Source organism: Pogona vitticeps, chromosome 4 (assembly GCF_051106095.1).
Source record: "Pogona vitticeps strain Pit_001003342236 chromosome 4, PviZW2.1, whole genome shotgun sequence".
Lineage (NCBI taxonomy): Eukaryota > Metazoa > Chordata > Lepidosauria > Squamata > Agamidae > Pogona > Pogona vitticeps.
Genome location: NC_135786.1, coordinates 197322705 through 197336384, shown reverse-complemented (window position 1 = coordinate 197336384; position 13680 = coordinate 197322705). Strand labels below are relative to the sequence as shown.

Below are 13680 nucleotides of genomic sequence, written 5' to 3'. Positions count from 1 at the left end.
TTTGATTGCATTTCTATACACAACAAGGAATGAGTGTGGGGTGTTTTGGGCCTATTAGCAATGTTCCAATTTGAGAAGGATCTTGCACTATCTTCAGTGGATAAGTCTAAGGGTATGGGGCTCATAAGCAGGTGCAGTCAAAGAGACTGGGGGCAGATATAAGTTACTACAAATATAGACATATTGTCACCAACCATACAAAGCACAGCATGATTCTGTGCATGTGTGCTCCAAAATAAAGTCTAGCTTCCTATTCTTATAAAGCACAAAATGATTCCACGCCCAAGTTTTATTAGCTCTTCAAAATCCAGCTCAGTTCTATGCAACAGCTTCCTGGCTTGCAAAGCACAGTTTAATGCTTTAACTACCATTTTATCTCTGATCACTGACTGGGAGAGAAATAGCAGAAGTCTCTTGTGTTCTGGTTGTGGAAAATTTACAAGCCCATGTTTATGATGGACTCCATTTGTGACTTTAGAATTGCTTAGGTTATGCTATTTTACATTAAGTACGTATGTTATTAGATAATAGCAAGAGAATTTAACAGGCTATCTACAACTGGTAACATTTTAGTAACTTTTCTGACATGATCCAGTCAAGATTCTGGCTGAATATGAATATCACCATGCAGTGAACCTGATCCTCTGGAGGGAGTACAATCCCATCAAGAACGAGCTGTAATCCAAAACCCAGATTGGTCTCTTTATATTGATCAACAAACTTCTGCTTCATCATACACATCCTATCCCCCCACTGTACCCAGATGCTGATTTAGGACTTCCACACCTCTTTGGCATCAGTAGAAAAAGAGACACAGAGAGAGCATCACCATAGGGTTGAGATTGACCCCCCCTCAAAACAACAACAACAACACTCAGTGGCTTCAAGTAAATGTTAAAATACTGAGTACTTTATTGTGCTGAAAGCTAACAGTGAGGAAGGAGAACAGCAGTCCCCACAGCACAAACGTCTGGGAGCATTTATCCTCACAGGTGCACTTGTTGGCAACATAGAAGAGGGCCTTCACTCTCAGACTCCCTCTCAGGAACCCAGGCTGGCCTCATTGTTGCTCTCCTTCTGCAAGCGGGCAAAGACCTTTCTCTTCAGGCAAGCTTTTCCTTAGCAGCAGATTATTTAAGAGAGGTTTTAAAATCAGACGGTTTGCATCTTGCTGCTTTAAAATATTTTTAGTAGTGTTTTACCTAAGATATTTAATATAATGTTACTAATTCATTTAATATTTGAATAATTCACTGTTTTGAACTTTGATGTAAGCTGCCTTGGGTCCTTAGGAGAAAGGTGAAATGTAAGTAAGTAAGTAAGTAAGTAAGTAAGTAAGTAAGTAAGTAAGTAAGTAAGTACTGTAAGGCTAGTGGTACCATACAGCAGCGCCTCCAAATGGTTAGAATGGGCCATCAAATTGATTATGGGTTACAGTGAGCCTTTTGGAGGTTTTCTAGATATAGATCTCTGATAGAATCATTCTTCTCTACTATCTGTCACACAAACTGTTGTTTTGTCTATCCTTGTTTCACTAATACAGCTAATATTTTTCTTTCTCAAACATCAGATCCCCTTCCTTATTTTCTAAATGGACATTGAGATTTTTATTTTTAAATAATGATGAGACTTTATTTTTAAACCATTCTTTGTCAGGACTGAATCTTAGACTCTGTAAAGTGGTATATTCATACTTTTTCATTATTTTCTCATTTTTTTGTGAAAGAAGAAAAAAGTTCAGTTCATTTATTACTTCATTACAGCAATAGCAGTATGTAGACATGGTGCACAAATTGAAGCATTTTGTTTTAAAACAGATTGCAGATGAAAAGAAACCATGTCTTACTGCAGTTACTAAAATACTAATTACTCTTAATCATTGACATCCAGGGTCAATATGGATGACAACAGGAATATCAGGAAAGAAGCTGCTTGTATGCAATTATATGTCTTTCAAACTGAAATTTTATGTATGTATATGACAAGTATATATAAGTATACACACATAAACACACACACACACACATGGCAAACATGTATATATACAGCAAACACTATCAATATATATGGGTAGTGTTTGTCACTTGATATTAGAAGCATTGAATGTTGCTCTTTTTTTTAAAAAAATAATTGGATTTCTTTTTATTATGATTATTTGCAGTTTGACGGAGAAAACATGTATATGAGTATGACAGAGCCGAACCAGGAGTATGTGCCAGCCAGCCAGGTGGGTTAATTAATCTTCTCTGCCTTGTTTCGAATTGTAATTAAACAAATTCAAAGAGTTGTGTTGCAAATGAGTGGCACTATCAGTAACTGCCGCAATCAGAAATAATCATAATTTATAAACAAAGCAGTTAAGCCTTGTTTCCAGCTAATGAGATAGCACTGATAAAACACCAGAATTGGCAGTTGTTGAAGATGCTACCTTGTTTGCTCTCCAGAATGCAAGCAGCTGTTTTGCCAGCATGATCATTCCCAAGCAGTTGTTGTTACTTTGATGAAATAGGCTTTACAGGTGCATGCTATTTGTTTATCTGACTACAGACAAATTAATCATTATAAGCCAAGGGTGCCACAAATTGCTTTAACGGATCACATTTAGGCCTGTTTGGATTGGCTTCTTCAACATGAGGGGTGGGTGTCCTAAGACTTAATGTTATTATTTCATATAATTTTATTATTTAAATATAAGAAGAAGAATCTTGACTGACTGGATCAAAGATTATTCTGGTCTCCCTAGATATTATTGGACTCCATGTCTCATCAACCTTTGTCAGAACAGACTGTGGTGAGGTATTATGGGAAATGTCATCCAACAACATCTGGAGCTTCCTCAATTCTACTGTGGTCCAAAGTCTTGTTTCACACTATGGACTGTGAGATATGCGCTTGCTGGAAGTGAGGGGGAAAAAAACGCTACGTCTCCCTGTTGCCCCTTAGCAACTGCAATCACCAGCATAGCTCCTCTGAAATACCTCCCATGGCTAATTGTAACGGGAATACCTCAGTTTGCTTAACAGGCCTTTAAAACTTGTCAGCAGCCAACACTACATTGTCATTATGGTATAGAAGATACAAATTCCAAATCTGAATGGAAGATGCTCAACTATTTTGATTGCCTTTTCTCATATCTTTCCACCTCTATGATGATCTCTTTTGGGAGAAGGGGTGAGGAGATAGGTTGACTGGGACTCAACATATTTTTGCCAAACACATCATAGAGAAGAATTATTTCTGAGTCTCTTTCTTAATAAACTTATCCAATTGCCATAATCTTTGTTAGTGTAATAAATTGTACTAGAGTAGGCACTCTGGATCAGTGGGGATTTGATGAGTCAAATCTATTGATTCAAAGAGGTCTATTCTAAGTGTAAGTTAAGTTAAAGTTATAGTAGGCACATTTGAATCAATGGAATTTACAGAGATGTTGGGCTTGCCTGAAGTACTGCAGTTTAATTTCACTATAGGTCTATTTAACCCCACAAGTTCTTGACTTCCTTCTTAAAATAAATTCAGCAGCAGATTAGGAAGTAATATGTTTGCAAGACTTTTTTTTTTAAAAAAAAAGCTGTTAAAATATGGAACAATATGATCCAGTCACATTAAGGACTGTTCCATAATTACAGAAACAAAATGAAGTTAGAGATTAAAGTGAGACTCTATATACATGGCAGCTGCAAAATACTATGATTCCACAAGTATTATTTCACAGTATAATCACATTTCCCAAGATAAATTATTTTTTTTGTGCTGGGTAATTAAATCAGAGATTTAATAATTATTCCACTCGCCAATATATAGTGGCTGAAATCCTGTCATATAAATTCTATGGCATAAGGCTGATGATTCCATCAGCTAGGGCAATTTTTTGTAAATTAAACATTTCCTTCTCCTTTCTGCATGCCCTGAAGGGTCCCAAGTAATCCCCTTCATCATTGGAAACCTGTGGGGGCCATGGAATGGGAAGAGGAAATCTTTAATGCAGACACTGCTGCTCCTGGGGTAATTTTACCAGTGGAAATGATTTATGACCATAATCCATTTCGGAATGATGGTCATAACTTGAAATGGTTGTAAGTCGAAGCACCATTGCCATAGGAATGCATTGAAATGCAATTAAACCATTTTGGCCAAAGAAAAAAATTCCAAAAAAGTCACTGCAAGACTCATTGGAAACACGATTAATCCCTTTCGGCTGAAGGGGTGGGGGGAAAGAAAAGCAAGGGAAGCATGCAGGACCCATTGCAAAAGCACAGAAAACAAATGGAACAGATTGGAAATGCACAGAGAACAAAGGGACAAAGTCGGAAATGAATAGAAAAAAGCAAGGTAAGCATGCAGGACCCATTGCAAAAGCACAGAAAACAAATGGAGCAGATTGGAAATGCACAGAGAATGAAGAGACAAGGTTAGAAATGCACAGAAAGCAAAGGAAAAAGGAAGGGAAGCATGCAGGACCCATTGCAAAAGCACAGAAAATAAACGGAAATGCAGAGAGAACAAAGGGACCAGGTCGGAAATGCACAGAAATCAAAGGGAGCAGATCAGAAATGCAAAGAGAACAAAGCAAAAAGCATAGGAAGCATGCAAGACCCATTGAAAATGGGAAAAAACCCAAAAACAACCAACCCCCCCAAGACCCATCGGAAATGGGGGGGACCAAAAAATAAACAAACCCTTCAAGACCCATCTGAAATGGGGAAAAAACACTCCAAGAAGTAACCACCCCCCTTTGGAAATGGGGGGTAACCCCCCCCAAAAAAACAAACAGCCCCCCAAGACCCATCACAGCACAGAAACATAACCCCCCCCAGCCGAAAACCACGCTGCAAAAATACCAAGAACAGTTTTTAAAAAGCATAAAGCAGCCCAATACCTTAGCAGGCAGCCTTCTCAGATGACACACTCTCTAACTGCTGGGGCGAGAGAGCTACAAAGAAAAAGCCTCTTTCGCCACCTACAGTTAGCAATTTGAATTTCCCACATTTCCCCCCTGCTTTTTTCTGTTCGTAAGTGGAAGCTGCGGTCACAAGTAGAAGTAAAATTTTGCGACCGGAGCTGTTCGTAAGTCGAATTGGTCATAAGTAGGGATGACCATAAGTTGAGGCACCACTGTATGATTTCATTTCATTCCACAGCTCCCAATGATGAAACGGATTATACAGGACTTGGGGGGGGATGTTAAAATGGGAGGAGCAAATTTAATTTCTGAAAACCTGTGCCTGTAGATGATGTCATCAGCCTTTCATTGCAGAACTTGCATGAATGGGATTACAGCCAGTTTTTTTTTAAAAAATTAAATGGTTGTCATATGTACCATTAGTACAGCCCCAAGAGGCAGTCATGAAAGCAGCAAAATCAGGGAGCTGGACAGGAGACAAACTGTATTTGTCTTCAGTGTGGAAGGGATTGTCACTCTCGTATTGGCCTTCTCAGCTACACCAGATGCTGTTCCAAGTCCTCCATACAGAGCATGTTACCATAGTCTCTCAAGACTGAAAGATGCCTACACAGCCCCAAGCCTCATTTCACATCCTGAGTTTGATTTAAGGGCTTCAAGTAGCTGGCTAAAGGTTGACTCCACCTTCTGTCCTTCCAAGGTTTGTAAAATGAGCACCCAGCTTGCTGGGGGGCAAAGTATTCCTTACGTAATTACATTGTAAACTACCCAGAGAGTGCTTTAGCACTATGGGACAGTACATAAGTCAAAACAACGACAATAAGAATAAATACCAACTAAGAATAAATATCAGTAAGAACAATGAATAAGAATAAGAATAAGAATAAATACCACTGAGCCCCGTGGCACAGTGGTTAAACTGCTGTACTACAGCCAAATCTGTGCTCATGACCCGGGATTGACTCCGCATTCTCTTATTCCCAGACGGGTGAAATGAGCATCCAGTTTGCTGGAGGGGGGCAGTGTGTAGCCTGCATAATTAACTTTTAAACTGCCCAGAGAGTGCTTTAAGTGCTATGGGGCAGTATATAAGCAGCATGCTTTACCAAATTGTTCCTTTGCAAATGGAAAGGTGTTTTTTCCCACTCATGGAATGAACTAAGTGGAAGGATCCCTGCTGGAGACTTGATTTGATTTTTGCTGTTTCTTCTTCTCCTGGAGACTCAGTGTCACTTCACATACTATTCTGCAGGGTTCCCCAACTCTCTGGAACAGATTTTTGAGAACATAGGTGGAAATGAAAATGTTGAAAATCGCCTCTGCTTTTTGCCTGTAAGCTCATGCTCTGCTAAATTCTGGATCAAACCCTTAATATTTTAGCCTGTCATATTTATCTATTCAAGCTTTATTTTATACATTTTTTCTCTTTTTAAAAATACTTAAACAACCTTAACATGACTGGGTCATAGTTTTCTGTTTTGTGACAACCATTTGAGAGAAAAAGACTGTTCCCAGCAGATTGCCTCCCCAGTATATTAATTTTAAGTGTGCCTTTTGGAACAGTGGAGTTCTATGATTTAACTACCTTGGCTAAGAATCCTTTAAGTTCCATAGATAGTTTTGAATAGCACTGTTTGATTAAAAGTTAGAGTGAATGGTATGGGTTTTTTTCTTCACCCTTTATATCCAAAAACTGTCTTGACAAGTTTAGCAGTGCTGTTAGATTAAAGCAACCAGGCATCATCTTGTTCATGCCTTAAGGGCTTTGAAGCACAAGGGCTAATTGAATTTGTTTGAAACTGTAGAAGTACAAACTCTCTGAATGATTGCTGTTACAGAGCAGCTGCTACCTTTCAGAGAATCATTATGTCTGTCTTAATAGTTTGAGTAGAGAATGCACATCTACATTTTCAAGCTGAGCCATTTTCTTTCTGATGATACGCTCTGAACTGATGATATGTTATATGCATAAATCATTTCCTCTGGATTTTTTTTAATGCAATGTAGATGAAAAGTAAGGTTTCACATTTTGCACCACTTTTGTGCGTAAGCGCAAGATTGGTTTGGGAATGCCCAAAAGGACCTAAAATGACATTTTAATCATGGAACTCTGAAATATGTTATAGAAACAATGTTAAATGTTAGAGGCATTATTTAAAATAATTATACTTCAGTAGTCTGCTTCTGCTGCTGCATAGAATCCAAGTCACAAGAAAGATAACTTCAGGAAAAAATGCTTACTTGATTCTTCTTCTGAATTACAGTTTCAGCATTGAAAAAAAAGCAAGAGGAGTGAATGTTCTGCCAAAGCTGAACTTCAAGTTCCTCATGTTTGTTAGAATACTTTTGTATTCAGAGGACATCTTTGTGTCTTATTTTAGAGCTTTTAAAATCAATGTATCACCTTTAGGCTAACATGAATAAAAAAGCATCTGTCAATCATGAAGACTAAAACATCAAACATCTGCATAGTTTAGTAATCCGAGACAACTTGCCTCACAGCATCACTTGACAATTATCATTTCTGTTCAATTTTCAAATCAGTACATGCTTTGGGACTTATGTACTCAGTTGCTAAGTAGTAGCATATGGCTCACTACCGTTCTTGTGATGTTGCTGCACGCAAACGGCATAATTCTGGACTTGAAATGGATTTCTGCGAAAAGCCATTCTTGGAAATGAGCCAGAAGATAACTATATCATAAAAATTAACAATATTCTTTTAGCTTGTCCCAAAAGGCTGTTTGATGCTACTAGGCTGGAATGTATTTTATATATGTAAATATTGTATTCCTGCTGACAAATATCTTGTGTATTGCAGATAGCTTTTAAAATATTTTCACAATCCATATAGTCATCATCTCACAGTAGAACGTGACATTTTCATTAATAATTGAACTTCACTGTGATGATATTTTAAAGTGCTACAGATTTCCTTTTCCTTTTCTCCTGTAGCAATTATCTGCGGTCAGCTGTATGCATTACCTGATAGCATTTTCTAAAAGACAGACTAGTAACATAAATCACAAAATAATAATTTTAGAATTGCAGAAGTGGAAGGGACCCTATGGATAATAAAGTTCAGCTCCTGTCAGGGAGGCACACTGGGGAATTGAACTCCCAGCCTCTGGCTCTACAGCCGGACACCTAAGCCACTGAGCTATCTAGCATTTCCCCTTAATGCAAAACTCCCTTCTGAATTATCTTCTGGAAGCTAGGACTTTGATTAATTAATCATGATTATAGGATAAGTAAATACACTCAGAACAATGTCCATTTGTAAATATCTAGACATCTAGACATTTGACATATGTAAATATTGATGGTCTGTTTACTGTATTTGAGGTCAGGAATTAATTCTCACCCCTGTAGGCTCCAAAACAGTACATCACACCTCTCGTTGTTATTATAAACTGTTTGTAAGATGAGGTGAATTCCTCTCCCATTTTTCCTACTGCCTGTGATAAGACCATGTTAAAGAGAGTGTTGTAGCCTTTGAATGTTCTATTCTAGTTATTCTGCTGATTAATAGATTCTCTGGCACAGAGGCTGTGGCTTTTGTTTCCTTGTATCTTTCCCATAATCTATCTATTAAGCTGGCTTCATATTGTATGCTCCCTCTTTTTCTTTGTAGTATAATCAAAGTCTTAGAGCACTATTATTGTTTTCTTTTTTGTAGAAAGCCAAACCTCATTAGAAAGATATGTTTACTTAAACACTGTGTCATACAGCCCTTATCAGTTGCAGCAAGAACAGACTTTTCTATTAATCAATAAAACAAAAGTAATGAAAACTATTATTTTTTCATGAGGAAAGCATGCAGAAAATCCAATGATATATTTTCTGTTACAATGGTGTAGTAAATTGTTCTCTACTCCTAATGTTTACCCTTATTTTTTGGAAGTGGAACGCCATGACCTTTGATGGTTAATGGATATCCACAAAATGTCCTTTCAACTATGTGTTGTATACTCTTTTTTATTTGTAGAAAATAACTTGTACAAATGTCTTGTAGGTATCACAAACAGCAGAGTCCATTTTAGGGCAGCATTAGCAGGAAGAAGAGGAATAGCATGCCTAACACAGTGTAAATTTCATCAGGAAGATGACTGTTTTGGTCTATCTGCTGGTATTAAGTATTTTTGGACTACTTATTAAGGAAACAACTATGGACCTGTTCCTTATGGCAAATGCTCCTGCTATAAAGTCAACTTGACCTATTGACCCTTGACCCAGTGAAACAATAATGACAGCATGCTACAAATTAATCTAGTTAGTCTCGTGATGCCTGGCATTGCAGCAAGCCGAAACCAGTTACTCAAACCCGTTTTCAGAACAGCATTCAAATGATTACTTGGTACAATCCCTGAGGTATTCATTACAGGCAAAATTGCTCTTGCTGCCTTGCATACGAGCTGAGTTTTCAATGGGAAATGAAAGGCTGTTTGGAAAAATAGGACACCTAATTAAGTTAAACTACTCTAGCATTTGGCTTGACATCTTCATTACTCAAAATTAAAAAGATGCTTCACTTGAGCACACAAGTTACTATTGTTTATGTTGTTTCCTTAAATTGGCATATCACATGGCAGTCTGTTTTTCAGAATTATATCTTTTAATAGCTTGTGTATTTCTTGCAGTTTATAAAAATGTCTAAAGAGCTACCAGAGGTGCTCATAACAATCTTATGTACTGTTTAGTATAAATGATCTCATATCCAGCTAGAACAGGGATGAGGAGTGTATTGACCCTCAGATGTTTTTGGATTGTATCATCCTTCACCATTGGCAGTGCTTGCTAGGACTGATGAGAAATGCAGTCTAACATCTAGATAGCCCAGGTCACTTACCCCAGTAAAAAAGGTCAGCTGTTTCGAAGCTGTATTTATGCAGATCAGTCAGTCTGCGATACATTTTTCATCTCATCTAGTTTGTATACTTAGGGCAGTTTTACAAATTAAATTTTATACCAGTCACTTCTCTTGGCAGAGAATCCTACAATTGCACAATTTAGGAGACTCTTTCAAAAGCAATCCTTCCAGCTAATTTAGTGGGGGAAGTATGCTGGCCAGGCCTCAGAAGAATTGTAGAACAGATTTATTTCATTTTGATAATAGAATAGGGAATTTTTTTTGAGAAGTGTAAATACAAAAAAGAAAGTTTGTTGACGGTGGTCAACAAAATAATTCTCTCTGTCTCTCTCCCCCCCCCCCCCCGAAAGTTAATTTTTAGTTGGCTCTATTAAGGTGAATTGAATTGTTCTCACAGAAAGGGTGCTGATAATGCTGATAGTAAAAAAGAAGTACTGTACACAGTTCTCATGTTTGCCTTCCACTTGTAGTTACCTGTAGCTCCCATCACTACCATTTGTGGTGGAAAATTAGAGAGGCCAAAATAGGAGATGGTATGATAGACAGAGGGGTAGGGGGGAAAATGAGTGAAAACCATCTCCTTCCCCACCTTTACCAGAAATTCCATTGGGTCACTTTGGATCCAACCCAGTGTTATTTTACCATGTAGACAAGAGGGGATAGATTGAGCTTGCCTTGAAATGCTAACATAAATAGGGAGTGGCTTAAGATATGTTTCTCTTGCTCAGGGAGTCACCATTTCTCATGCTGTGGTTGAAAAAGATCCCTCCCCCCCCCACCCTGCAAGATTAATTTGGTGTGGAAATTAGAACTGACCACCTGTCAGAATTAGTAGAAGGTTAGTGTGGATATGGTTGGACTTCCCCCAAGCGAACCTGTTTTTCTCTTTTAGTCATTGATCTGGAAGTTTGGGGATATTAGCCTTAGTCAAAAAGGACAACTTTTAAAGGATTTTATATTTTTATTCCTAATATTGATATTAGTTACTTTTTTCCATAATATGTTTGTTGAAATAGAGTCGAAGGCAGCTCTAAAATCAATAAAAGCTGCATATAGAAACACTGAATTTTTAGATGAATATTTCATAAGTGCTCTAGGATCAAACTTTGGACCGAGGCTGAATGGGCCTCTCTGAATCCAGCCTGTTTTTTGCCATAAGGAATTCTTGGTCTATCCAATCCTTCAATTTCCACTGAAGGTGTCTAGCATATAGTTTACTTTTCACATTAAGTAAGCTTATAGGCCTGTAGTTACAGGGTAGATCTTTCTTACCTCTTTTGTATATAGGGATTATGATCGCAGTCCCCCGGTCTTTAGGAGTTTTTCTGGTTTTGTTAATAGCTGTAAATAAAGGTGCAATTACTAGAACCCACCACTCAAGATTTTTTAAAAATAATTCAGGTATACTCATATCAGTGCCAGACGTTTTACCAATCTTCAGGGTATGAATCAAGTGTTTCACTTCTGTGGTGCTCACTGGTGGCCATTGCGGCAGCTGTTTACCTATTTTATTCAGCATGTGCCTGTTCCTTGACAAAGACTTGGAGCAAATTTTAATTTCGCAGCTGAAGAGTGTTGCAATAATGTGACCATAGGAAAAATAGCATATTTGTAGCCAGTTTAAAGTCAAAGATGCTAATGAAGCATCTGACAGGTTAAATGTGGTGTATAATATACATTGTTGTATAGAAGAAATGCTAATATTAGACATTTTTTATGCCTCAGCTTGCTAGCTACATTGCTTTTAATGGTATGTCATTGATTAAGAGATTCTTTGCACTATAACTCAGACTTGTGACAATCTGGTCTTCAAAACAATACTTGAAAGCAAGCACTATTGATCTTAGTATGGATGCTTAGGGCTGTAGGATGACAATTACGCCTTGAAAATTTATATTAATCATTCAGCTCTATCATTCACAAATACTAAAATATAAAAGTAGAGAATAATGAATGGCTTGGCAGATAAGAAGTGCATCAGAATAATTTAAAATCTTGGTGTAGCTACTTAAGCCATGTTGACAACTGAACTGTGAGATACAGATTCCACACAGAACAAAAGAAAGGAAGAGGGAAGTAAGAATACCAAATGGTGACAGAAGTTATCCATTGAAATGGAGTGGAATGGTATGAAATTTTATCTTTTTGGAATCCTATAAATAGTTTTGAAAGTTAGTTTATTTATCCTGAAAGATCTCCAGATTGTTTAGAGCTAGAAACATGACATTTTGCAGGGACACTAATGATTTTTCTACTGGGTTTCCATGTATCTTGAAAATGATTTCTTCAGAGCCCTAATTGTGTCAACTGATATTTAACTTTAGTAATACTTGATCATAGGCTATAGGAGGACACTTCTTGGAGATTCTTTCCTTTTTATGATTATTATTTATTAGTAACAACCATAAAACATAACAAAACATTATAAGCATAAACATTACAAAGCCTAAAAATAAAAATAAAATGAAACTTTAAAACAGTTATATCAAAAGTGCTCCTTCATGGGATCATTGAAGATATAACCAATTCTCCTGTCTACATATAAAGTCCTAAATGGTTTGGGACCTCGATATTTGGCAGATCGCCTTCTCCCACCTAGATCTACCCGTATTACTCAGCACAGCCAGGAGGGATGGTTGAGGGGCCTAACGCTGAGAGAGGTCTGGAAAGAAAGAACAAAAAAGGGCCTTCTTGGCAGTGGCCCCTGGCACCCTCGCTGGGTGTTTTTAAGAGCCATTTAAAGACTTGGCTCTTTAGGCAGGCCTTCCCTTCTGTCAATTCTTGAATTCTATCTTTTTGTTCTATCATTCCTCATCTTGAACATACCATATGATTGATTTAATTGTTTAATGATTATGATGTTTTATTGTATTTTATGATATTTTATGACATTTGTAAGCCGCTCCAAGTAGACGCTGTCTAGGGGGCGGGGTAGAAATCTAATAAATAAATAAATAAATAAATAAATAAATAAATAAATAAATAAATAAATAAATAAATAAATAAATAAATAAATAATACATGGAGTCCCCTTCCAAAATTATAATGACTCTTGCAAAGGATCTGCTTCCCTTCCCTTTTATTAATACATAATCAATAAGTTCTCCCCAGATATCTTTAAAATATACCTCTTCAACTATCGCTTCTTTACTTTAATATTAGTTTAGCTTATCATTAATAGCTATATTCCATACTTCTTCGTACCATTAATTCTAACTTTATTTTCCAGTTAGAACATAAGAAGAGCCCTGCTGGATCAGGCCAAGGGCCCATCTAGTCCAGCTTCCTGTATCTCACGGTGGCTCCGCCAGATGCCTCTGGGAGCACACGAGACAGCTAGATACTTGTCTCCTAAAACCCCTCCCCTGCATCTGGCATTTTGAGGTACCTTCCTTTTAAGCCTGGAGATTCTACGTCCCCATCACAGCTTGTAACCTACGATAGACTTTCCTCCAGGAATCTGTCCAATCTCCATTTAAAGGCATCTAGGCCAGATGCCATCACCACATCTTGTGGCAAGGGGTTCCACAGACTAACAACAATATTTCTGGGTAAAGAAATATTTTCTTTTGTCTGTTCTCACTCTCCCAACACTCAATTTGAGTGGATGTCCCTTGTTCTAGTATTGTGTGAGAGGGAAAAGGGCTTCTCTCTATCCACTTCATCCATCCTCTGCATAATTTTATACGTCTCAATCATGTCTCCCCTCAGACATGTTTTCTCTAGACTAAAGATCCCTAAACGCTGTAGCGTTTAAGGGAGTTGCCCAGCTCAGTCATTATTTTAGTCACTCTCTTCTGCACCTTTTCCAGTTTCAGTGTGTCTTTTTTGAGATGCGGCGACCAGAATAGTACACAATATTCCAGGTGTGACCTTACCAGTTCTTGTTGTTGTTTAGTCGTTAAGT

The 13680-nt window shown here is 37.6% G+C and overlaps 1 protein-coding gene across 5 annotated transcripts in view; it reads left to right on the top strand.

Moving 5' to 3' along the window:
* Positions 1 to 13680, top strand: part of TOX (thymocyte selection associated high mobility group box) — a 249230-nt gene that overhangs the window by 122464 nt on the left and 113086 nt on the right. For all 5 annotated transcript variants that reach the window (XM_072998960.2, XM_020811519.3, XM_072998958.2 and 2 more), the window contains exon 2: positions 2162 to 2227. In XM_072998960.2, coding sequence (XP_072855061.2) covers positions 2162 to 2227 — 66 coding nt within the window. The remainder of the gene's footprint in view (positions 1 to 2161; positions 2228 to 13680) is intronic.